Below are 26878 nucleotides of genomic sequence, written 5' to 3' on the forward strand. Positions count from 1 at the left end.
TTAATAGTTCTCTCTCTAACCCTTCCTCAGCAGTTCTTACTGTGTTGCCTATCTTTTGTATGGTACTCTGTTCCTCTTCTCTTCTTTCTTTTTCCTTCCTTCCTTCCTGCCTGCCTTTCTTTCGCCTTTCTTTCTTATGTTGACACTTTTTAGAAAATAATCCTACTTTGATCTTTAAAAATTTTTTATTATTGAAGTATAGTTGACATACAGTGATACAGTAGTTCCAGGTATACAACATAGTGACTTGACAATTCTATACATTACACAATGCTCACTGTAACTAAGTGTAGTTGCCAACTGTCACCATACATTTTTATTATAATGTAACTGACTATATTCCGTATGCTGCAGTTATTCATCTCTTTTCTTATTTCTAATCAGTTGTTAGGTTATAAATTCTACCTTCTGACTAACACAGTTATTCATTTCCTCCTCTTCTTTCCTGTAGCCTCTGCCTCATGTCAATCGTATATACTCTTGCCTGAACCATCTCAAAATCCTGTTAACTGGTTACTTTGATTAGAATTTATCTGCCCTCTACTCTCTTCACCTTACTGTTACTGAAGTGATGGTTCTAAAATGCCAGTACTATGTTGTTGGCCATTTTAAAATTCTTAAAGGTTAAAGTCCCTAACTACTGTTTTTGCCTACAATAATCATAGTCTCGCTCACCTTTTCAGATTTTATGAGACTCATTCTCTGTATTATGTTCTGTGCTCTGCATATACTTTATTTCTTTCTGTATACAAAATATATCATATTTTCTTCTTCTATACTTTTAGACTCATTCATTCTGTCTAAAATGCCTTTTTTTCTACTGCCTTCTCCACTTAGTAAATATCTTTATCTTATAGGTCTGATCTCAAACATTACATTTTCCTGGCAGAATTAGATGTGACCCCTTCCCTCCTTCAGAACATCTTATATATAACCCTGTCATCACCACATTATATTGTAATATTTGTTTGTGTCTTTGGATTATTGTAGGTTCTTTTCACCCTCCTATTCCTTTATGCCCCTCTGTTTAATTCTTAGCCTCTTGAGCACAGGGACCAAATCTTAATTTTTTATATTACTAATGCCTACCACAGTGCCTGACATATTTCTAGGTGTTGAAAAAATGCTTATTAAGTTAATAGCAATTTCAGATAGAAAGGAAAAAGGAATGGTAACATATTTGTTATTTTTAAGTTCTCTGTGAATATTCTTAGTAGGATGAGTTTTGTTTTATTTTGTTTTTAATTAAAGCAGGAAAATTTGCAAAAAACAATTTATAAGCTGGAAGAACAGCTGCATAATGAAATGCAATTAAAAGATGAAATGGAGCAGAAGTGCAGGTGAGAAAGTACTTTTTATATTTTTAATACTAAAAATTGTATAGCACATACTTATTTTAAAACTTGCCCTCTATAAAACACTTGAAAAGTAATTGGAAATGAAGTGGAGGTTTAAAAGTTGCTGGTTATATTCATTCAATGAAGAATGTCTTGGCTAGAATTGGAAAGTAATATTTAAGTTGGCATTAGTTACAGATATATTGTCCTCATAATATTTAAAGTGCATTTGTTCCTGGCAGTTTTGATTAAAAAACTATAATGCTGATTCACTTAGTGCCTGACTTGTTACTTTTTTCTGCCATTTTAATTATCTGACTGAAAGGGCAAATTAGTTGACATTAAATAAGGTGCTTCCTAAAATATAAATGTTATTAAATGTAAGATTCATTAAATCTAATAAGAATCTGTATATTTATGAAATATATAATCAAAACTATTTGAAATAACCTAGCAAAATGTTGATTAACTACAAACAATAACTTTATATTTTTTGTGGATGGTATTGAACAAATGAAATACAGCAGTAACATAGAGATTAATAAGTATTCAACAAATGGAATTGGGGAACTTGCAATTTTGTGATTGAGCCAAAGAGGAAACAAGTAATATTCTCATTGCAAACTGTTCCGGATAGATTAAAAACATAAGTATATAATACAAACTTTTTTCAGAAAAAAACACAATATAAGTAAATAATTAACTGATCCCAGGATTTGGAAAAAATTCCCAATTATGAAATATGGAAATAAGGGAAGGAAATGGAAATAAATATGACAAGAAGTTTCTTTACCCAAAATTAAACTAGTGATTGTGGTAGTGTAGGGTATCAATTTGAGGAAGAAGTAGGAATGGTCAGAGTGGCCTGCAATGATAGGAAAATGTTAGGGGAAAGGGGGAAGCCTGAGATGGGGGTAGGAAGGTTGACAGAATCTAGGTCTTAGAGGACTTTGTTTTTGACAAGCTAAGGAACTTGGAATATATCCTGAAGATGATGGAAAAATATTGAAAGTCATTCAACTAAGTAAAAAACTGATAAAATTTTACTTTTTAAGAAGAACTCTGGTTAGTTGGCAGCACTTGACATTTATTCAACTAAATGGGAATGAGAGAGGAAGATGAGTCAAGGATGAATCTTAGGTTATGTCTTAGGGATACCTAGACAAAAACAAAATGATATGGGGTAAGGGTGTGGAGCAGAGGGAATAACATTTTGGGCATGCTGAGTGAGGTATTTGATGAAGCATCCATGTGAAACATTGTACATGCAGATTTGAAGCCAAGGATTGTGTTCAGAGCCAAAGAAAACAAATTGTGGAGATAATACACTTTCAGTTTATCTCAATTTTTTGACTGGGTTGTTCCATGGTACATTTACTCGGTTATATATGCCACGTTGCCCTTCATTATTTAATCTTGTATAAAGCTTAAGTAGCTAATTTTTATTTATTAGCAAGTACTGTGTGAGGGAGTTCAAGGATCCTTAACTTGGAATCCGTAGACCTCCCCCAGAGGGTGCATGGATAGAATTCAAGTTCTTAAACTTGGATGAGAAAAAGTGTTTTCCATAACTTATAAGGAAAATTCAGCATTTCTTTCTACTATAAACAAAAGCAGTAGTCTACATTTATTAGCAATAGTTGTGAATTTTTTATTACTAATAGATAACATAAATATTTTCATATATTATAGTTGTTATTCCTAAATATCATTTGCGCTTATCACTACTTTGAAATTACTACCACTAGATCTTGTGGTTTAATGTATTAATAAAGAAGCACACATACTACTGAAACATACATTTTATTTATTTATTTAAAGGAGAGACAGAGAGAGAGGGCGCCCATATGCCGGCGAGCATGGAGAGGGGGTGGTCTTAAACAGAGCTCGACCTCTCATGACCCTGAGATCATGACCTGAGCCAAAATTCAAAAGTTGAATGCTTAACTGACTGAGCCACCTGGTCACCCTCATGTATTTTTTTAAACTTAAGACTGAATTTTAATGTATTTTTGGTTTTTTTAAATCCTAGATTTTATTTTATATTTTAAAATACATTATTTTGAGAAAAGGCCACAGGCTTCCCTAGACTGCCAAAGGAATCCACAGCACCAAAGATGTTAAGACATCTTTGTTAAGTGGGAAAGTAATGAATGTGGTATTCCACCACTGGGCAATAAAAAACATATTTCTAATCTTTACTGCTCTTGTTTTTACAGAACTTCAAAGATAAAGCTAGACAAGATAATGAAAGAATTGGATGAAGAGGTACTTTTTGTTTTCTAATCAGAAGTTTTCCTTTTTGAGAGTTTTTTCCTTTTTCAGATTGTTTTGTTTTCTAAGAAAATTGCATTTGAACTTTATACGTTGATGTATAGAAGAGAGTCAAAGAACTCTGATGAAGCATTACTTAGGAGCTGCAGCTTCAACTGATATAGATTAGATTATACTTCTGTTTCCTTTGTGTGTGTACTTTTATTTTAGAACCATGTTAAAATTTTAGTACATAAATTTCATTTCAGTGGTTCTTAACATTTGAAAAGTGAGAAAGGAGCAAGAGAATCAAATGGGATCTGGAGCTACAGCAGAAAGAGACAAATAGAAAAGAGGAAAGAGTACAATTTTTAAAAAGTCCTTTTTAAAAGGACTTTAACATAATTTTATGTGATCAAATGGGGAATGTATTGATTTTAGAATTACTCATGTTTTCCATGATCACCTAATAAGTCTTTAGTAGGGAAACATTTCATGAATCAGTTGTTTGTTTGCAAATATATAATACATTGTCTTCCTTTTGATCACCTTATAATGTCTTTTCATTATGTGTATAGAGAGTACCCTAAAAAGAAGTATACTTTTTATAGCCTTGTTGATTTCTTCCTTTTTTTTTTTTTTTTCAGATTTAATCTTTTAATGGTTTTGTGCTGTCTTCATTTTCTCTTTTCTTAAGGAATAGTATTTGTCAGTGGCTTGTTTTTTGTTTTTTTCATTTGTAGCTTTGGATATGCATATACATTTAATACATATATATATATATATATATATATATACATACATACATACACATGTAATACAAATAGGTACAATATTTCACCAACTTACATTGGTCAGTGTGTATGTAGCACAATTTATTAAGCTCTAAGTATGTAAGAAATCCATTTTGCAAATCCTCAGCTTTGGATATTTCATTTCTAAAAAACAGATAAAATTCAATCCACTAAGAAGGCATAGCATTCATAAATTTGTATCCACCAAATAACAGAGCTATAAAATATGTGAAATAAAAGCTGATAAAACTGAAAAGATAGACAAATCCACAATTATGTTGGAGACTCCAGTATCACTGTATAGACCAAAAATCCATGTACAGGAGAACTCAACCACACCATCAGCCAACAAGATCTTTTTAACAGTTCTAGAATCTTGTACCCAACAACAGCAAAATACACATTCTTTTCAAACACTCAATACATACCAACATAGACCATATCCCGAACAAACTTCGACAAATTAAAAAAATTAAAATCATAGAGTGTGTTCTCTGACCAAAATGTAATCAAACTAGAATGACTAACAGATATTGGGCAAATCTGCAAACATATGGAAACTAAACAACACAGTTCTAAATAATCCATAGATCAAAGAGTAAGTCTTAATGGGAATGGAAGAATATGTTGGAATGTTAATTATGTCCCATAAAGTTGATGTTTATTTGTTTTGTTTTGTTTTTAAGATTTGTTTGTTTATTTGAGAGAGAAAGCACAAGCAGGAGGAAGGGCTGAGGGAAAGGGAGAGAGCACCTTCAGAAGCACTGAGCCACCCAGGTGCCCCCTCATAAAGTTATATTGAAGAGTTATAGCTTATAAGAAAAAACGAAATCTTGTCATTTGCCACAAGATAGATGGTCCAAGAGGGTTTTATGCTTAGTGAAATAAGGCAGACAGAGAAAGAGACTATATAATTTCATTTATATGTAGAAACTAGAAAACAAAACAAAAAAACAGACTCTTAAATACAGAGAACAAACTGAAGGTTGTTGGGATATGGGTGATGTAGTAGGTGAAGAGGATTAAGAGGTACAAACTTCCAGTTATAAAATAAATAAGTCATGAAGATAAAATGTATGTCATAGGGAATATAGCTAGGTATATTGTAATAATGTTATATGGTGACTACACGTACATTGAGAACTGTCAAATTGCTGTGTTGTACTCCTGAAACTAACACAACATTGTGTGTTAACTATACCTCAATAATAAAATAAGTTATTGTTCTTCATCTTTAAAAAAATACTTGAACAATGAAAATAAAATATCAAAAGTTGTGGGATGCAGCTGACATAGTGCCTAAGGGAGATTTATACACTAAAGGCATACATTTAAAAAGATGAAAAAAATCTCAAATCAGTCATCAGAGCTTCTACCTCAAGAATGTAGAAGTGCAAAATAAACCCAAAGCTAGACAGAAGGGGAAATAAAGATAAGAGCAGTGACCAAAGGAATTGAAAATAAAAACAGTAGGGAAAATCAATGAAAACAGAAAGCCAGCTGTTTGGAAAATTGACACACCTCTAGCAAGATTGATAGAGGAAAAAGAGGACACAAATGATCAGTATCAGGAATAAAACAGGGCAGGCATATTACTAGACTCCCTATAGATAATCAAAAGGATTATAAAGGAATGCTACAAACAAGCCTAAACATATAAGTGTGAAATTTAGGTAAACTGGACTAGTTCCTCCAAAAGTTTGGCTTACGTCATGACCATCTTATGGGTTGTGGGATTGAGCTCCCCATGAGGCTCCATATTCAGTGGAGAGTCTGCTTGAAGATGCTCTCTCCTCTGCCTCTCCCCCAACTAGGTCACATATGCATGCTCTCTCTCTTTCTCAAATAAGTCTTTAAAAAACATAAAAATAAAAGTTGTCCAAAAAGTAATCTCCAGGACCAGGTGGTTTTACTAGAGAGATCTACCAAATGTTTTAAGGAGAATTAGTACCAGTTCTACACTATCTCTTCCCAAATATATAAAAGAAGGGAACACTCCCCAATGAGTTTTATGAAACTAGAATTACCCAGATAACTAAATCTAACCAAGAGAGTACTACAAAGATAACCACACATTGTTATCTCTTGTTTACAGCCTACTGACTTTTTACAAAGGTTCAAAAGCAATTTTTAACAAGTGGTACAGGAGCAGTTGGATATCCATAGACCAAGATATGAACCTCAACTTAAGTCTCATATTTTATGTAAAAATTAACTCAAAATGGGTCATACATTTAAAGGTGAACATAAAACTTTTAGGAAAAAAAAGTGAAAATTCTTGGGACTTACAGCTTGGTGAAAAGTTCTTAGACATGACACCACAAACATGATTCACATAAGAATAGTAATTCAACAAATTGGACTTCATCAGGATTTGTTCTGTGAAAGACCATGATAAGAAGATGAAGTGACAAGATATATAGACTGGAAACTATGTATCTCAAAAAGGAATCTGTAGAATATTTAAAGAACTCTAAAGCTTAACAGTAAATAAACAAATATCCCATTTGAAAATTGGCAGAATACATGTATCTTTTCTCAGAGTAGATAACAAACACATGAAAAGATGTTTAACATCATTAACCATGAGGGAAATGCAAATAAAACTACCATGAGATATCATTTTATAATCATTAGAACAAGTAGAATAAAAAATAGTATCAGTACTAAAACTGGCAAGAATACAGGAAAACTGGTTCATTCATACATTATAGATGGGAATGTAAAGTTGTACAGTCAATCTGGAAAATACTTTGGCAGTTTCCTAAAATACTAAACATGCAACTACCAGGTGACCCAGCAATTGCACTTTTGGGCATTTATCCCAGAAAAGCTGAAAACAGATCCTCAAAAAACCTGTGTACTCTTGTTCATAATAGCCTTATTTGTTAATAGCCAAAAACTAGAGATAATCACAATGTCCTTACCATAGGTGAATGGTCGAACCAACTTTGATATATCTGTATCATGGTGTACTACTCAGCAACAAAAAGGCATGAACTATTGATAACATACAACCCAGATGGATCTCATGGGCATTATATTCACTGTAAAAAGCGAGTCCCAAAAAGTCCATACTGTATGATTCCGTTAATATAACATTCTCAAAAAAATGACAAAATTAATACAGATGGAGGACCTATTATTGGTTGCCAGGGATATGGGTGGTGGGAGAAGGGTGATGTGTGCAGCTATAAGTAGTGGCTGGCTAGAAGGAGTTGGTTTTGCTGATGGAACAGTTCTCTATCTTGACTGGTGTGGTGGTTACGCGAATCTACACATGAGCTAGAATAACGTAGGACTACACACACTTTAACTGAGTATCAATTTCCTGATCTGTTACTGTACTGTTGTTTCATAAAATCTATGTTAGGGGAATGAAACTAGAATTTCATGAGTTTCATGAAGTGTTCATGAAACCTCTCAGTACTATTTTTGCAACCTTCTGAAATGTATAATTATTTCAAACTTTAAAAATGAAAAAAATTAAGTTAATCTTCGAATTGGAAAGACCATCGATGATCTCCTCAAATTTTACTAAATCTAACAGCATTTTACTTAAAATATGAGTTTTGTTTGGTGATGGGGAAGCCCAGAAAAAAACACAAGAAAGGAAGTTACCCCAGTGTGGAGTTTAACGATAAAAATGAAGCATCAAAAACAAGAAATGCTGGAAATGGTAGCTCAGAAACAATATGGTGGTGGTTTGGGTATTTTTTTTTTTCTTTAACCCTACCCTCTCGTGTGGTTTCATTTTCTAAAATAAGTATTTCCTTCATTGTTTTTTAATATCCATTAGTATGTAGATACATAGAACATCTTAGAAAAGGTAAATTGTTGAGACAGGAAGAGGATTAAGGGAGACACACTAGCATCTGGTACCATTTGAGTTCTACACCATTTAATTATCAAATGTGTAATTATTATCTTTCATACCTAATGTCTTTAATTTAGAATTGTAAATCAACCAAAATATTGGTAATACAATGCTCTCTGGTCATCTTAAACTAATAAAGCAGCTCTCTGATAAGATTCATTTTTATATTATGGATTTAAAAATCTGAAAAATTTCCATATCTGGTTTGAAAAGGGGGTTCTATCTCTTATAAGGCTAGCTAATTCTGTTCTTAGAAAGTTGTCATTAGCGGTATTTTCTGATTTTGAAACAAAATATCCATCTTAAGTCTTTGTGTGTTTTATTTTTAAAAAACACAGTATTCCTCTAAATAAATAGTTTAATTTGCAATGGTGACTTGTATCCTTATGTTTTCAGGGGAATCAAAGAAGAAACCTAGAATCTACAGTTTCTCAGATTGAGAAGGAGAAAATGTTGCTACAGCATAGAATTAATGAGTACCAGAGAAAAGTGGAACAGGAAAATGAGAAAAGGAGGAATGTAGAAAATGAAGGTAAATTGTTACTACTTTTGAAAAGCCCTGGAATTTCTAACACTGTTCTTGAAGTCTTTGTCATGAGGTTGTCTTAAATTTAGGGCCTATGATATATTTTTGAAGCCACAATCCTAAGACACCTGATGAACTAATTACCCATGTCCCAAGATAAATGTATAACATATCAAAGTCAGTAATAATGTTTTAGCTAAAAGAGTGATTTTCATCCTTGTGTGCATATTGGAATCTCTTGGGAAGCTTTAAAGACTACTGATGCCTAAGCTCCGGAAATTCTAATTTAGTTGATCTAGATATGTGGCCTGGGCCTTGGTTTCTTGTATAAGCTCTCCAGGTACTTCTATCTAACAAGCAGCCATTTGAGAACCATTAACTAAGATTTCATGTGTTTTCATATTAGTATTAGAAAAACATTTAAAATAGCTTTTGCTTCTACACCCTTTGATCCAGTGATTTCATTTCTAGTTTATTTTATGTATGCATTTGTGCACACATATGCTGACATATAAACAAGATATTTATAGCATTATGTCTAAGATGTATCTTTAATCGAAAAAAATAGTAAAGATTGTTTAAAACATGAGTGCTTATTTAGAGGGTTGCCTGGGTGGCATAGTGGTTTAAGCCTCTGCCTTCGGCTCAGGTCATGATCTCCGGGTCCTGGGATCCAGCCCCGCATTGGGCTCTCTGCTCAGCAGGGAGCCTGCTTCCCCTCTCTTTCTCTGCCTACTTGTGACCTCTCTCTTTCTGTCAAATAAATAAATAAAATCTTTTTTTTAAAAAAAGCTTATTTAGATATGCTTGAATGGGTGTATAGAAATGCATGCGAAAACATATTAATGTTTGTGTTTTTATGTTTTAGGCTATAGACACTGTCTTAGAAAGAGTATGTAAGAATTAAGTAATAATTGTGTAGGAGGACAGGTAGAGGGACTGAGACCATGGAGGGGGGAAGGCTTATTCTACACCCCAGACCGTTTGGTACCTTTTGAATTTTGACCCATTTTTCAGATATTGAACTATTCAAAGATTTGTGCTATTCAAAAATAAATAATAGAGCTAGGTTTATAACATTTCACTAAGAGATTGACTTTATTAAGGTATTAAAAAAATTTGAAGTATTACAACAATGGAAACAAATCTGCTACATTCTCTATTGTTGAATTTAAGTATAAATACTTCCATGATGAAAGTTGGCTTTGGGAGTGAACCTAATGTAACTGACTGTGGCCTAAGACTCAGTTTCATTTTTTTTTTTTTTTAAAGATTTTATTTATTTGTTTGACCGACAGAGATCACAAGTAGACAGAGAGGCAGGCAGAGAGAGAGGAGGAAACAGCTCCCTGCTGAGCAGAGAGCCAGATGTGGGGCTTGATCCCAGGACCCTGAGATCATGACCTGAGCTGAAGGCAGAGGCTTTAACCCACTGAGCCACCCAGGCGCCCCCTCAGTTTCATTTTTCTAAAGGATTTATATGTTTCCTCTATGACAACTTTCTAATTTCTAAATTTTTTCCTTCATTTTCTAGTTTCTACATTAAAGGATCAGTTGGAAGACTTAAAGAAAGTCAGTCAAAATTCACAGCTTGCTAATGAGAAGCTGGCACAATTACAAAAGCAGGTGAGCTTTTGGAATAAGATTTTTTTAAATTATGATTAATTAAAATAAGTTGGTATTTTGGTCAAAAACCTATTCTCTTGCTCTTTTTTTTCCCCCCAATAGCTAGAAGAAGCCAATGACTTACTTAGAACAGAATCAGACACAGCTGTCAGATTAAGGAAGAGTCACACAGAGATGAGTAAGTCAGTTAGTCAGCTAGAGTCCCTAAACAGAGAATTGCAGGAGAGAAATAGAATTTTAGAGAATTCCAAGACACAGACGGACAAGGACTATTACCAGCTGCAAGCTGTATTAGAAGCTGAACGAAGAGACAGAGGTCATGATTCTGAGATGATTGGAGACCTTCAAGGTAATATTTTTTTCTTATTATGGTAAAATATACATAACATAAAATTTACTGTTTTAACCATTTTTAAGTGTACAGTTCAGTGGCATAAAGTCCAGTCACATTTTTGTGCAACCATCACTACTCTACATCTCCAGAACCTTTTTATCATCCCAAACTAAAATTCTATGCCAATTAAATCATAACTTCCCATTCTCCCTCCTTCCAGCCCCTGGTAACCACCATTCTACTCTATTAATTTGACTGTCTCATAAAAGGGGAGTCATACAATATTTATCCTTTTGTATCTGTGTTTTTCATCTTAGTGTAATATTCTTAAGATTTATCTGTGTTATGACATGTATCAGAATTTTCTTCTTTTTTAGATATGGAGAAAAAGGATCCCTCCTGTGCCTCTCCCACCTTTGGTGGGAATGCACATTGGTGCAGCCACTGTGGAAAACTGTGGAGGTTTCTCAATAATTAAAAATAGAATTACTAGGGGCACCTGGGTGGCTCAGTCAGTTAAGCATCCAGCTCTTGATTTGACTTAGGTCACGATCTCAGGGTCCTGGGGATTGAGCCAGGGTCAGGCTCCGCACTCAGTAGAGAGTCTGCTGGGGATATTTTCTCTCTGGCTCCCTCTACCCCTCCACCTCCTGTGCTTACTCTCTTTTTCTAAAATAAATAAGTCTTTTTAAAAAAGAAAAAATACAGAATTATTACATGACCCAGTAATTCCACTACTGGTTATTTACCCATAGAATACAAAAACACTAATTTGAAAAAGATACATGTGCCCCTATGTTTATTGCCACATTTACAGTAGCCAAGATATGGAAGTAACCTAAGTGTCCCTCCATAGATGAATGGATATAGAACATGTGTGTGTGTGTATGTATATATATGTATATATATGCACAATGGAATAATTACTCAGCCATAAAAAAGAAGGAGGGTATAATGCTGATTGAAGTAAGTCAGAGAAAGACAAATACCATTTGATTTCACTCATAAGTGAATTTTTTTTTTTTAAGATTTTAATTTATTTATTTGATTGTCAGAAATCACAAGTGGGCAGAGAGGCAGGCAGAGAGAGAGAGGTGAAAGCAGGCTCCCTGCTGAGCAGAAAGCCCAATGCGGGGCTCGATCCTAGGACCCTGGGATCATGGCCTGAGCCGCAGGCAGAGGTTTTAACCCACTGAGCCACCAGGCGCCCCTCATAAGTGGAATTTAAGAAACAAAAGAACAAACAAAAAAGACAAAAAATAGGCACTTAGATATGGAGAACAAACTGGTGGTTGCTAGAGGGATGTGAGTGACATAGGTGGTGAAGGGGATTAAGAGCACACTTAACCAATGAGCACTGAGTAATGTATTGAATTGTAGAATCATTGTATTGTATACCAGGAACTACTATAATACTGTAATTATACTTCAGTTTAAAAAATTCAAATTTAAAAGAGAATTTTTCTTCCATTTTAAGGATGAATAATATTCCACTTTGTGAATGCCACATTTTATCAACAGAAGATAGTTTTTAAATGTTTATTTTTAATTGTGGCTAAAGCATTTACCATATTAATCATTTTTAAGTATAAAGTAACATAGTTTTGATCATATTATTCTCTAAGAAAATGATCTTGGGCACCTGGGTGGCTCAGCTGGTTAAGCATCTGACTCGATTTTGGCACACGTCATGATCTCAGGGACATGAGATCCATCCCTGTGTTGGGCTCTGCGCTGGGCCTAGAGCCTGCCTGAGATTCACATGCACTCTCTCTCCAAAAAAAAAAAAAAAAAAAAAAGCGATCTTGAAGTGGTTTCTCTCTCTTTCAGGATAATGCTTACTTTTCTGTCATACTATAATTTGTTCACCGTGACAGGCACCCCTGTGAGGTCAGTAATGTGGTATTTCCAATTTTATAGCTGGATTACCACGAACTTAATTTTAAAATGTACCTAATTTACAAAAGCCTTACTCAAAGTGGGACTAATCCAGAGAGAAGATTATCACTATTAAAACCTGGGAATTCCTTGTGCATTGTTGGCAGAAATAGAAACTCAATTACAGAAACAATCCCACTAAGAATAAAGGATTAGGTTCTTGGGAAGTTTACGACTACAAATATCAGCAGTCTTTATGAATCTAAAAGGAAAAAGATTGAATGTAACTAATAGTAAAGGAACAGTTTTGGTAATGGTAATATAATGAATTCATTTTCAAAAAGATCCCTGCCTCTCCCAACTTCTCACATATTTTTCTATTCCTATTAGCAACAGCATCCATACTACCTAATCAAAACAGATATGCAGGGAAGTTGCCAGATGGCTCAGGGGAAATTTGGGGGAGGGGTAGTCCTTTTAACCTTAGTCACGGATGGGAATGTAGTTCAGGGTCTCTTGGGGCTTGATATTAGCTATAATTCTGTGGAGAGAGGTTAGGGTCAGTTTTTGTGACTATGGAAACGGAAATTAGGATCTCCCTTTGGTTTTTAGCTGAGTGTTGTGCAATCTTATTTCTCAGGGACTAGGCTTAAAATAGATCTGAATATAAAACTGAGAAAGTAACCTTATATATGTATTTTAAAAACTTCATACTTCACTTTCCTAAATTGCTTCTCTAGGCTTTTCTTTTTAAGATTGATTAATTTGAGAAAGAGGGTGCAGGGACAGGGAGGGGGCATCAGTGGGAGAGAGTTTCCCAAACAGACTCATACAGACTCCACACTGACTACGAAGCTTGAGGCAGGGCTGGATCCTGAGACCCTAAGATCACAACCCCAGTGGAAACCAAGAATCGGACTTTCAACTGACTGCACCACCCAGGTGGCCCTCCCAGCTTTTTTATATACAACTTACTACCTGTGTAAAAGTCACTTCACCTGCCTTCTGTATCTACAAACCAGAGAAATTAGAATAGGTGACTCAGATATCATTCCAGTTTTTAAATTCTTTAAGTCTGTGATCTTTTGGGTATGATTGAACTTTGAAGTGCCTTTGCTTTCAAGGAAGAGACCATGATCCATACGTTTATCAACAGTGGTTTTAACTGAATCTAATTTTTAATTTTTAGATGTTGGTGAAGTTAAGGAAAGTTTATAACATGCTTTATTGTTGATGTTTATCCTATTTCAGTGCTCCCTAAACTTCAGTTTAGTTTTTAATTTAAATGTGACTCAGAGCTCATATGCATTTAAAAGTGCACACAATTTACATGAGATTCAACATATATACAAAGATATATCATGGTAAAAAAAGAACTTAGTTTCTATATTAATTCTTTATAGTTCCTAAGGAATTTCAGGTCCCTCAGGTATAAATTTCTCATAGCTTTTGTTTTGTTTTGTTTTTTTAATTTCTCATAGTTTGATGTTGAGCTTCTGACAAGGTCATGATTATTTCTTAGTTGAATGTCTTCCATGTATACATAGTAGGCAGAAGCTTCAATGTATGTATGGGAAATGACTCCTAAAACACAATTGGTTAATAACTGTTTTAGGTTCTGTAGGCCACATATGTATCTCTGTTATATATTCTTTTTTACCTTTTACAACCCTTTAAAAATGAAAAAGCATTCTTAGCTTCATGTCTATAGAAAAACAGCTTGAGGGCCTGAAGTTTGCCAACACCTGGACTCATATTTCAGAAAGGCTGCTGTAGCAGACAAACACTGGATTCCAAAAGTTTAGGATTTCAAGGCTTAAACAAAGCAAGTGGACAAAGATTGAAATGTCATGAAGGAATCAAAATTTTAAATGAAATTATAAGCTCTTCATCTAGTAGTTAAGTTATTGATTCTTAGATTGAAATGCAAAAAAAATGAATTTTTTAAATTAACCATTTGAAAAAGATTTTTAAAAAACTATTGTTTAGTCAGCTTCTTAACTTTGTAATTTGGAATATTTCAGACATATACCATAGTAGAATATTATAATGACTCAGTATACTCAACATCCAGCTTCAGTAATCATCTAGCAGCCGGTCTTGTTTTTTTTATACCCAAAACCTCTGACACTAAATTATTTTGAAGCAAATCTCAGACATTACTTTGTTTAGTTTATAAATATTTCAGTATGTCTTAAAGATTCTTAAAGAAAAAAATAACCACAATATCATGAAACCTGGAAAAAAGGTGACAATATTGTAACATACCTGGTCGTCAGTGCTCACATTCCTCCGGCAGTCCCATAATCTGTTGCTGTTCTTGTATTTATTTTGTTTGAATTTGGATCCTATCAAGGTCTACACATTGCATTTCATTAATGTGTTCCTTAGGCTTCTTTTATCTATAGATTCCCCCTCCCTTTTTTATTCTTTTTAGTTTGTTGTTGCTGTTATGTGAAGAAATTAAGTTAAAATTTATTTTATTGAACATCTCCTTCTGAATTTTGCTGATTCTGTCTACTGCTGTCAGTTAACATGTTGCTCTGTCTCTTCTGGTACTCTAAGCTGGAACTTCTGGAGACTTGATCTATTTTAGGTAGGGCTTTGGCAAGAATACTTGTAAGCAATATTATTTAAGCACCAGGAGGCAGATAAAATCTGGCTGTATTATTTTGTGATATTAGTAGCCATTAATGATTGTTGCCTAGATCCTGTGTCTATTTAAGAGTTTTCAGCTGTGATGACCAAATTTTATCATTCCTCATTCATTTGTTACCTGGAATACTGCTAAAAAGATAAGCATTTCTCATCATTCATGTAGTACATAGAGGTACAGCTTATAAAAGAAAGATGAAATACATGATTCATTCCTTTTAATAAAGGATTCTCTATCCTCCAAAGATGCCCAGTGACATTTTTAAATATATTTATGAACTGCTGGATTTTAATATATTTGAAATGTGTTAGTCCATTGAAGTATTTTTATTGATGCTCACTTGAGACTAGTGATTGCTTGTTTTTGAGCTTTTTATGAATAGAATCATACAGTAAACACTCTTTTGTGTCTGGTTTCTTTGATTACTCCTATGTTTATGAGATTTGTCTGTATTGTTGTATAGGCAATGGTTTGTTCTTCTTGCTGTGTGGTATTCCATTTATTAGGTATGACCACTGCAGTTTATCATTTATTCTATGGTAAAAACATGTATACTGCAGTTATTTCCATTTGGGGGCTATTATGAATAGCACTTATAGGAATTTTCTTGTACATGTTTTTTGGTTATCATACCTGTGCGTTTTGTTGGTATACAATTAGGAGTGGCAGAGTCATAGAATGTGTTTAGTTTTAGTAAAAATATCCCAAGTATAGACCTGCTGTGTTTATTGCTCTTTGCTTTATAACACTTTGATATAACTGCCTTTTTTAATAAATTGAGCAATTTACAGCAACCCTGCATTGAGGAAGTCTTTTAGCACTATTTTCCAACATCATTTGTTCATGTCTGTGGGTCACATTTTGGTAATTCTTTAAATATTTCCAACTTTTTCATTATAATTACATATATTAAAATGAACTCTGATCAGTGATCTTTGGTGTTACTATTGTGATTGTTTTGGGGTGCCATGAACCACATCCATAAAAGATCACAGATTTAATTGATAAATGTTGTGTGTGTGCTGACTGCTCTACCTGCCAGCCTTTCTCCTGCCTCTCTCTCTCTCTCTCTTCTTGGGCCTTTGTTCATTGAGGCACAACAATACTGAAATGAGGCCAGTTCACAGTTACCAACAATAACTGCTTAAGTATTCAAGGGAAGGAAAGAGTTGCGTGTCTATTTAACTCAAGAACTAGAAATGATTAAGCTCAGTGAGGAAGGCATGTTGAAAGCCACAATAGGCTGAAAGCTAGGCCTTTGTGTCAAATAGTAAGCCAGGTTGTGAATGCAAAGGAAAAGTTCTTGAAGGAAATTAAAAGTGCTACTTCAGTGAACACATGAATGATAAGAAAGCAAAACAGTCTTAGTGCTGATAGAAGGTTTGAGTTGTCTGGATAGAAGATCAAAGGAACCACAACATTCCCTTAAGCCAAAGCTCAATCCAGAGCCAGGCCTAACTTTCTCTCCAAATCTTTGAGGGCTGAGAGAGGTGAGAAAACTGCAGGAGAAAAGTTTGAACCTGGCAGAGGTTTCCTTAAACATCAAAGTGCAAAGTGAAACAAACCACAAGTGGTTCAGAAGATCTAGCTAAGATCATTACTGAAGGTGGCTACACTGAACAACAGATTTTCAATGTAGATGAAATCGCCTTCTTCTATCGGAAGAAGATGCCGTCTTGGCCTTTCACAATTATAGGGGAGAAGTCAGTGCTTGGCTTCAAAGATTCAGAGGACAGCCTAGCTCTCCTCGTAGGGACTAATGCAGCTGGTAACTTTAAGTTGAAGCCATTCTGAAGTTGAGCATTCTGAAAATCCTAGGGCCCGGAAAAATTATGCTAAATGTACTCTGCCTGTGCTCTAGAAATGGAACAACAAAGCCTAGGTGACACCACGTTTGTTTACAAGTGATTGACTGAATATTTTAATCCCACTGCTGAAACCACTGCTCAGAAAAAAGATTTCTTTCAAAATATTACTGTTCATTGCCAATACACCTGGTCACCCAAGAGCTCTGATGGAGATGTACAAAGAGATCAATGTGGCTTTCATGCCTGTTAACTTAACATTCCTTCTGTAGCTCGTGGATGAAAGGGTAATTTTGTCTTTCAAGTCTTGTGATTTAAGAACTATGTTTCATAAAGCCACAGCTGCCATAGAGAGAATTGTTCTGATGGATCAGAGGAAAGTTGATTGGAAACTTCTAGAAGTGATTCACCATTCTAGATGGCATTAGGAACATTCATGATTCATGGTAAGAAGTCAAAATATTAACATTACCAGAATTTCAGAAATTGATTCCAACACTCATGGGTGACTTTGAGGGGTTCTAGACTTCAGTGGAGGAAGTCACTGCAGATGTGGTAGAAACAGCAAGAGAAGCAGCATTAGAAGTGGAGCCTGAGGGTGTGCAAACTCATGATCAAATTTGAATGGGTGAAGAGTTGCTTCTAATGGATGAGCAAAGAGTGGTTTCTTGAGAGGGGATCTACGCGTGGTGAAAATGCTGTGAAGATTGTTGAGATGACGATAATGGGTTTAGAATCTTTCCTAAACAAAAGCAGGGGTTGGCTTTGAGAGGATTGACTCCAGTTTGGAAAGAAGTTCTATGGGTAAAATGCTGTCCAACAGCATTCATGCTACAGAGAAGTCTTGTGAAAGGAAGAGTCAATCGATATGGCAAACTTCATGGTTGTCTTATTTTAAGAAATTGTCTCAGGCACCCCAAACCTTAGTAACCACCACCATGATCAGCAGCCAAAACATGGAGGCAAAACCCTCCCCCAGCAAAAAGATTGACTCCTGGAAGCTCAGATAATGGTCAGTATTTTTTAGCAAAAAGTATTTTTAAATTAAGGTATGTACATTTTTAAGGCAAAATGCTATTGTGCAATTAATAGGCTCTAGAGTGTTGTGTAAGTGTAACTTTTATATGTACCAGGAAACCAAAAAATTAATTCAGTTGACTTCATCGAGATATTCACTTTATTGCTGTGGTCTGAAACTCAACCCACAGTATTTCTGAGTATGCCTGAATATATCAAAGTAGCTACCCCAGTTTACATTCACCAGGGGTGTATGACAGTTCCAGTTGCTCCACTTCCTCATTAAGGACAATATTCATTCCCCACTGAATATGTCAGCATTGATGTTTTAGCCATTCTAATGGGGTGTGATGGTATTTCCTTATGGGTTAATTTGCATTTTCCTGGTGTCTAAAATTGAGCAGCTCTACATGTTTATTGATAGTTTGTGATGTGCTGTTCATGTCTTTTGCCTCTTTTTTTTAATTGGATTGTTTGCTATTATTGTTTTTTATGAGCACTAGGTATTAGTCCTCTATCAAATACATGTATCATAGTTGTTTTCTCCCTCTTTTTGTTTTGCCTTTTCACTTTTAAATGCTGTCTGCTTACGAACAGGAGGTCTTACTTTTTGTTCTTTTCAATGTAGTCCAGTTTGTACTTTTACCTTTATTGTGACCTGTTAAATTGTCTGATTAAATCGTGAAGGTACTCCCTCTTCTCTTCTGAAGCTTAAATGTTTCAGTCAGTTTGTGTTATGATACCTGAAATTTTGGTTCTTCCTCCTTTCACAATATTTTTATACCTTTTATATATGAAGCCTTTTTGTTTTTATGGATTACACAAGTTATATTTTCTTGGCATGTTTTTAAAAATAGAATAAATGAAAAAACTTTTATTTAATATGTCTTTCATAAGCTTATTAGGATTCTATATAGGATTCTTCATCTGTATTTTCCTTTTTCTTCTTAGGAGTTGGTTTATATTAATCTTATTCTACATGAAAAATTCTGTTTAACCTGAAATTACCATCTTTGTACAGATACTTAAAGCCTATTATTTATTTTAAATACTGAAGGAAGCATTTTTTTGCTAGTACTTCAACATTTAAACATACTGCCACCCTAGCTTTTTCTCTGTCCATACAAACACATAAATAATTTTTATTTTTTGCTCAGTCATTTGAAAGAAACTGGCGGGTGTTTCTTTCTTGTACATGAACATAATGCCAGTATTATCTGTAAATTTGTGTTTAAATAAATTTGTTTCATTGCTCTCTCAATCCTAGAACTAGCCCAGCAAAGCATTCAGGTGCCAAAGATGTGATAGTCATTTGTTCATTAAAGAACTAGTTCAGAAACACTAAAATATAGAGACAGGTAGAATACATTGAAATCTTGGCAGGTCCAGCAAGTTAAACACTGAACTTAGAGCAGTATACGATTTTTCCTGGCTTTTTTGGGGTGCTTTATCCATTTCCTGTTGAATCCTAGGTTGCTTTGAATCACAGAATAAGAAAATAGGTTCTTATATTCATTAATACTAGATTCTGTGTTAAATCTAGTTAAACTTGTGCATTTATTAAATACTTATGCATTAAAAACATGTAAGGCCTCAAGCATGTTCTAATGAAGAGAGTTACTGAATATTTAAGTTGCCATCATTGCATGGCATGAGCCCCAGGTGGTAGGTTAAAACCAAGTGTCATTTAGAGCACTTGAATTCCTTAAATCTCAGTTTCCTATAAAAAACAGAGTATGGCTTCACTGAGCTTAAAAGTAATTAAGGCTTTTCAGAATGTCTGGCACATAAAGACTACTGAATACTTGCCTTAATTAACTAAAGGGTCTTACTCTTAATATGATGGAAAAGAACACTTAATAAGGACTCCTGTCTGATTTCTGGACCAAGCTCAGGCTCCATCTCTTTGATCATTTGTGAAATGAGGAATATATACTGGATGATTTTCAATGAGCCTTAACATTTTTATTACTGCACATTGTATATATTGTATATATTGTATATATTCCCAAGAAAACATCAAATAAATTAATTATAAATAAAAATATATTTTGATAATAAAAATTTAATAGTAATTTATAATTTAATAAATTCTACCTAATCAGGAAATTTTAAAACTTTGTCCTTTTTTAAAAGATTTTCTTTATTATTTTAGAGAGAGAGCATGCGTGAGCTCTAGGGGAAGGTCGGGGGGATCTCAAGCAGGCTCCATGCCGAGTGTGGAGCCCATGTTTGGGCTTGACCCTGAGATCATGACCTGAGCCAAAGCCAAGAGTCCAGTGCTTAACAACTGAGTCATCCAAGTGCCCCTAAAACTTTTTTGTCTTAATGGTCATTCTGAAAAAGAAAAACAGACTCTTTTTTTTTTTTGATGACTTTGTGACTTGAACTTTCTTCTCACTTAATAGCTCGAATTACATCTTTACAAGAGGAGGTGAAGCATCTCAAACATAATCTTGAAAAAGTGGAAGGAGAAAGAAAAGAAGCTCAAGACATGCTTAATCACTCAGAAAAGGTAAATGATTTAACATGTGCCAATTATGAGATACTGTGTACTGACTATCAGGTATTACAATGTATTTTTATAAAATAGATTTCATTTTTTTTTCATTCTTAATTCCTAATATTTATAAACTTTCTAAAACTTTTTATAGTTGATGGTGGTTTTATGGGGGTGTATGTGTGTTTAGTGCTTTTTATTGTGCTATTTTTGTTTTTAACCTTGAAGAGTACTAGATATTTGATATTATCTGATCATCACAAATTAATTTGGTTTGGAAATATCTTTTCTTTTCTTTTTTTTTTAATTTTTTTTTTTTTAATTTGACAGAGATCACAAGTAGGAAGAGAGGCAGGCAGAGAGAGAGAAAGGGAAGCAGGCTCCCTGCTGAACAGAGAGCCTGATGCAGGGCTTGATCCCAGGACTCTGGGATCATGACCTGAGCCTAAGGCAGAGGCTTTAACCCACTGAGCCACCCAGGTGCCCCTGGAAATATCTTTTCATGTAGAAATTTTCCTCCCATGTTTTTGTACTTGGGTAAGATGAAGGTGCTGAACCTTACTAGCCTTATGAAAAAAGAAAACAAAGGATAGCTGTATGGTAGACCACGTGTACTTTTTCCATTCTAATGGTAAAAGTTAGCAAAGTAGTAAAGAGCATATATGTTTGCCCTTTATCTATAGTTTTCTCACTAATCAGAAATATCATTGGTCCTCTGTCCTTACCTTGCTAAGAAAAGGATTAAATAGATAATATGCAGATCTGGCTCTCACATTTTTCAATTCCTCCCTGAAATATAGGTTTACTAGATCCTCAGATAAATGATCAGAAAATGCACCACTTATTTTGTCCTTTGGACATGTTTTGTGATAATCAGAGTAGTACATCTAAGCCTGATGTAAATGCGGATGTAGGATGAAAGATGGAAGAGTAGAAGATGCACCCAAACAAATGGAATACTTTTTGACCTGTCCTTTTGTCAAGGCAATGTAAATCTAGGTGTAGATTTAATTTAATCTTAATTTAATGTAAATTAGTGTAGATTTTAATCTGAATTTAAATTTTTTTAAAGTAGCAGCACATATTTTTTTTAGTGAACCAAAGAATTGTCCTGTTTATTTCTGATCCTAACATTGAGCCCTCTTGAATATAACCACCACCACAACTCTTCCAGGAGTGGTGGGGGTGATATTTTGCTTTTACTTGTATGTGCTTATCTTGTTTTTTAAAGTAAGACATTAGAAATAATATGAAATATACAAGAAAGTATGAAAAATAAAATTATGTCCTAAATAAAAATATTTAAGTAAATATGATATCACATTTCAGGCCCATGTGATTCATATATTATCTCTTACAGAATATTAAATAATGTAATATTTAATAATATGTCTTTTGCATAGTGTATTACATAACTCATTTTCATTTTACAGGAAAAAAATAATTTAGAGATAGATTTAAACTATAAGCTTAAATCATTACAACAACGTTTAGAACAAGAGGTAAATGAACACAAAGTAACTAAAGCTCGTTTAACTGACAAACATCAATCTATTGAAGAGGCAAAGTCTGTTGCAATGTGTGGTAAGTGTCAGTTTTAATATTTTCTACATGATTAATTTTTTTAGTAATGCCTACCAAAAGAATGCATTTAAGATTTCATTTTATAATAGTATAAACACTTAGAAATTATAAATTGTGATCTAGTAAAAAGATACTTCTCTTTTTTTCTCTTTTGATCCCTTATTTTTTCCTTTTAAAAGATTATTTATTTATTTATTTTAGTTGCAGGGGTTGTAGAGGTAGAGAGTGTCTGGAACAGACATCCTGCTGAGTATGGGCCTTATTTCACACTCCTGAGATCATGCTGAAATCAAGACCTGGGACACCCAGCCTGAGCCACCCAGGCGCTGCAATACCTTCCATTTTATTAAATTTCTCGTTCTATTTCCCCTCATTCTGTTACCCTCCATTTCCTATAAATGTTATTGGAATCTCTCTTAGGTCCTAGTATATTTTAGCCCTTTCCTTCATTTCCTTCCTGATCCATTCTGGAACTCATTATCTTTTTGTTCCTTTGCTTTCTTGCTTTGTACCCTCAACTTTCTAATTTCTTTGTATTTCCACTGTACTCTGGGTATGCCTCTAAACACAACCTTAGAGCAGAACAACCAACAAACTTTCTTCACTTCAAGTAATTCTTTAGATGGGGCTTAGCCCAATGCATTATCTTCAACTTCATTTGAGCTGTCAGTTTTTAGTACATCATTCATTGTCCTTCTCTCAGACTTTTATTTCTGTTCTCAGATGTATATGCCATTTCTTTATCACTCCACTTTTAGTTGAACTTTTATCTCAAAAAGAAATAGTGAAAGCATAGGTTGAACTCCCAAAGTCCTGTTCTCTTACTTAATTAGCCTGTCTACTTCTTTACTCATCTTCCTTGTCTTTCATCTTAGAAGATACTGATCCTCCTCTTGTTCTGGCTAATCCATGCTAGCTGTACTCAGAGTTAGTCTCTTCCTATCTCATCTTCTGTCTTTCCTCTTCTTTATCCTTAACCCTTTTTCTCTACTGAATCCTTTCTTGTTTGTTTTTTTAAGATCTTATTCATTTATTTGAGATAGAGCAAAAGCGCATGAGCAGTGGGGAGGGGCAGAGAGAGAGAGAAGCAGGCTCTCCACTGAGCAGGGAGCCTGCCATGGGGCTGGATCTGAGGGCCCTGGGATCATGACCTGAGCCAAAGGCAAACTACTTAACCAACTGAGCCATGCAGATGCCCCTGAAGCCTTTCTTATGAACATGTGCAAGTCCCTTCCATTTAAAAAAGATAAAAAGGGTGGGCACCTGGGGGCTCAGTTGGTTAAATGCCTGCCTTAGGTTCAGGTAGGGATTGAGCCCTACATCTGGCTCCCTGCGCAGCTGTTAGTTTGCTGCTTCTTTCCTTCTGCCCCTCTCCCACTTGAGTGCTCTCTCTCTATCTCCTCTATCATATAAAGAACATCTTAAAAAAAAAGATAAAGTAAAACTCCTGTAATAATACATGATCCTTACTAACTGCCATTGTTTTATTCCCTCCCTTTAGAGCCAGACTTTTAGAAAGAGGCATTTTCCTTTTTTTCACCTTGCACTTCTTCATAACCAGCTACAATCTGCAAGTGTCACTTGACACTTTAAATTCAGTTTTTTCAAGGGACGCCTGGGTAGGTCATTCAGTTAAATGTCTGACTCTTGATTTTGGCTCAGGTCATGATCCTCAGGGTCACAATATTGAGCCCCAATGGCCCCATGTCGGCTCTGCATTCAGTGAGAATATGCTTGAGATTCTGTCCCTCTGCTTCCCCCCCACTTGCATACTCTCTCTCAAAATAAATAAAATATTTTAAAAATATATTAAATTCAGTTCATTCAAGGGAAAAACATAAGATTTTATCTGTCAAACCTACTCTTATCTCTTATTCTCATGATGCTAGTTGATGGCTGTATAGTTTTTAGCAGTCTAGGCTTCGAATCAATCAAACAAAGCTACTCTGTGACTATTAAAAAGATATTAAGTGAACAAATGCATGTAAAGTGCCTGTACATAGAAAGCTTTCAATAAATGGAGGGATCCCGGGTTACTCAGTTGGTTAAACATCTGACTGACTCTTGATTTCAGCTTAGGTCACGATCTCAGGGTCCTGGGATCGAGCCCAGCATCAAGCTCTGCACTTAGCGGGGAGCCTGCTTAAGGTTTTATCTCCCTGTCCCCCCTCTCTTCTCCCTCCCCCCACTTGCACACTCTCTCTCTAAAGTAAATAAATAGAAAGAAAAAAGAAAGTTTTCAGTAACCAGGAAATATTATTATTATGGTTAAAGATGGTGATATGCAACATCCAAGAACCCAAGCCAGAAGTCTTAGAATCATTTAGCATTTCTGCTTCCAAGTAATATAAACAATATATTCTTTTCCTTTTCTCTTTTAGTTCATGGGGATGTCTACCCTTTGCTTGATCTGTTGCAGCAAACTTTTAATTATTTCTATGCCAGGAATTGTTCTGTTTGTCAGTCTATCATTCCCACTTAGGAGTGATCACTTTTGAAATTAAAATCTTAACTGAAAAAAAAATCTTTTTGAAATTAAAATCTTAACTGAAAAAAAAATCTTTTTGAAATTAAAATCTTAACTGTGCTAGTCATTCTTAAAATCCTTTTGTCTTTTCAGTGTTTGCAAGATACATGTCAGACTAATCATGACATAAAGAATCTTTGGGTTAGCACTTAATCTTTCTTTATAGCCTTGCTGCTCTGCACTTTCTTACGTGTATTTCGTGTTTCAGCCATATTAAACTACTTTTTTTTCTTTCACATTTGTTAATTATTGGCTGTCTACTATAGACCAGGCATACCTGGGAGTATATACCACAGAATAAGACTGATAAGGACCCTGTCTCTTAGAGATTATATTCTAATGGTGGAGATAAGCGAAAAAGCAAATAAATGAAAATAGGTACAGATTGTAATCATTAATATGAAGAAAATGCCATGTGATAGTTTCCAGGAATTGCTATGTTAGATGTGATTTTGAGGAAAGGCCTCTCTGAACTAAATATATGAGTCAAAATGAACCATCTATTGAAAGAGCAGGAGGAAGTATGTTCCAGGTAGAAGAGGTGATAAGTTTAATACTCTTATTCTAAGAATAGTGGATAGCCATTGTAGTGTTTTGAGCTGTGCTGGAATGTGTAATTTATGTCTTTAAAAGACCACTCCTACTACTGTGTGGAAAATGCTTTTGAGAGAGAAAACAGTTTAAAAAGGAGATCAACTAGAATGCTCTAGTCTGTAGGCATTTGTGGTAGTAGAGCTAGAAAGAAATGGACATACAGAAGGTAAGAGTTGGTAAAGAATTGGATGGAAAGAGGAAAAAGAAGGAATCAAGACTCAAGCTTTTTAATTTTAACAGCCGGACAGATGTTAATACATTCTGACTTTGAGATGACTTGAGATTGGAGGGGTTTAGGAGGGGAGGGAAATAAAGTTGTTTGTTTAGATATGTGAACTTTGAAAAGCATATTAGATATATAGGTGGAGACATCAAATAGTCTATGTCTGGATCTCAGAGGTGAGGTACAGTTCAGGAGCCATACATATAGAGCTATATGGAGAACTTGATGAGATCAGCTAAGGGAAGAAAAAAGGCAGAATAGAAAAGGAATCATAAGGAGCCCTTAAGGTAGCCTAACATTTGGAGGTCAGATAAAAGAGGAAAACCCAGCAAAGGAAGCCAAGAAAGAACAGCCAAAGGGGTTACAGGAATGCCAAAAGAGTATGGTATTAGAACTTGAAGAGTATTAGAAAAGTGAGGAAGTTGTTCAGTATATTGAATTCTGTTAAGGTCGGTAAAGATGAAGACATGAACATTGTGTGTCCTCTGCATTTTACAAGGTGGACGTCGTTGGTTATCATACAGAGCAGTTTCAGTGGAATGCAGGAGATAAAAGCCAAATGGAAAGTAATAAATGGGTAGTAGATGAGGCATTGGAGACAATAAATGTAGATAACTCTTTCAGAGGTTCATGAACAGAGATGGATGGGAGCTGAGAAGGGATATGAGATCAGTAGAGGATATTTTAGGAGGGGAGATAATAAGATTATTCTGTTGATGGCAGTGATTCATTTGGAAGCAGGTAATTGTTGAGGCAGAGAAGAGATGAAATAATTGAAGGAACAGAGTCCAGAACAGAAGTGGATAGATTTATGTTTGATTAGAGGTGGGAATTAAGAGGTGATGATTATTGGTGTGGCTAAGTTGTTGGTAGGTTTGGGGGGAAAGATGAGGAAGTTCTATTCTAATGGTTTCTGTTTTATCACCTTGAGGTCACGCTCTGAGAGTAGAAAAGCAGACTCATTAAGTTTGAGTCATTTGGTGCAACTTAGTAGGTTTAAATGCAACTTAATAGGTTTAAAACCTTGGAAATTTAACCTCTCAGAACTTTAGTTACCAAATCTCAAAAAAGGAGCCTTACTGTAGGCTAATATCTTCTGCTAATGATGAAAGTAGGTATTATTATACTACCATGGAATCTTGTTTATCAGAGATGCATAAATTAGAATTCCTATCGGCCTTAAGTCCACTGTTCTGGAACAATGCAAGGTAGAGATGAATAACCACTGCCTTACTTTTCTGCTTTTATCCGCACTACCCCCATTTTTCTTATTAGTTCACTTTTTTCCCAGCTATATTTTCACCTTCTGGTCTGAAAATGGCTCTGAATAATTTCTCATATCATTGG

At 34.8% G+C, this 26878-nt stretch overlaps 1 protein-coding gene across 3 annotated transcripts in view; it reads left to right on the forward strand.

The window, feature by feature from the left end:
* Window positions 1-26878, forward strand: part of ROCK1 (Rho associated coiled-coil containing protein kinase 1) — a 148146-nt gene that overhangs the window by 86319 nt on the left and 34949 nt on the right. For 2 of the 3 annotated variants that reach the window (XM_059140810.1, XM_059140812.1), the window contains exons 12-18: window positions 1252-1340; window positions 3557-3605; window positions 8658-8793; window positions 10322-10413; window positions 10516-10762; window positions 20512-20618; window positions 22037-22187. In XM_059140810.1, the coding sequence (XP_058996793.1) occupies window positions 1252-1340; window positions 3557-3605; window positions 8658-8793; window positions 10322-10413; window positions 10516-10762; window positions 20512-20618; window positions 22037-22187 (871 nt within the window). The remainder of the gene's footprint in view (window positions 1-1251; window positions 1341-3556; window positions 3606-8657; window positions 8794-10321; window positions 10414-10515; window positions 10763-20511; window positions 20619-22036; window positions 22188-26878) is intronic. The other variant, XM_059140811.1, reaches the window with a different exon arrangement.

The sequence above is a fragment of the Mustela lutreola genome, chromosome 11, assembly GCF_030435805.1.
Source record: "Mustela lutreola isolate mMusLut2 chromosome 11, mMusLut2.pri, whole genome shotgun sequence".
NCBI lineage: Eukaryota > Metazoa > Chordata > Mammalia > Carnivora > Mustelidae > Mustela > Mustela lutreola.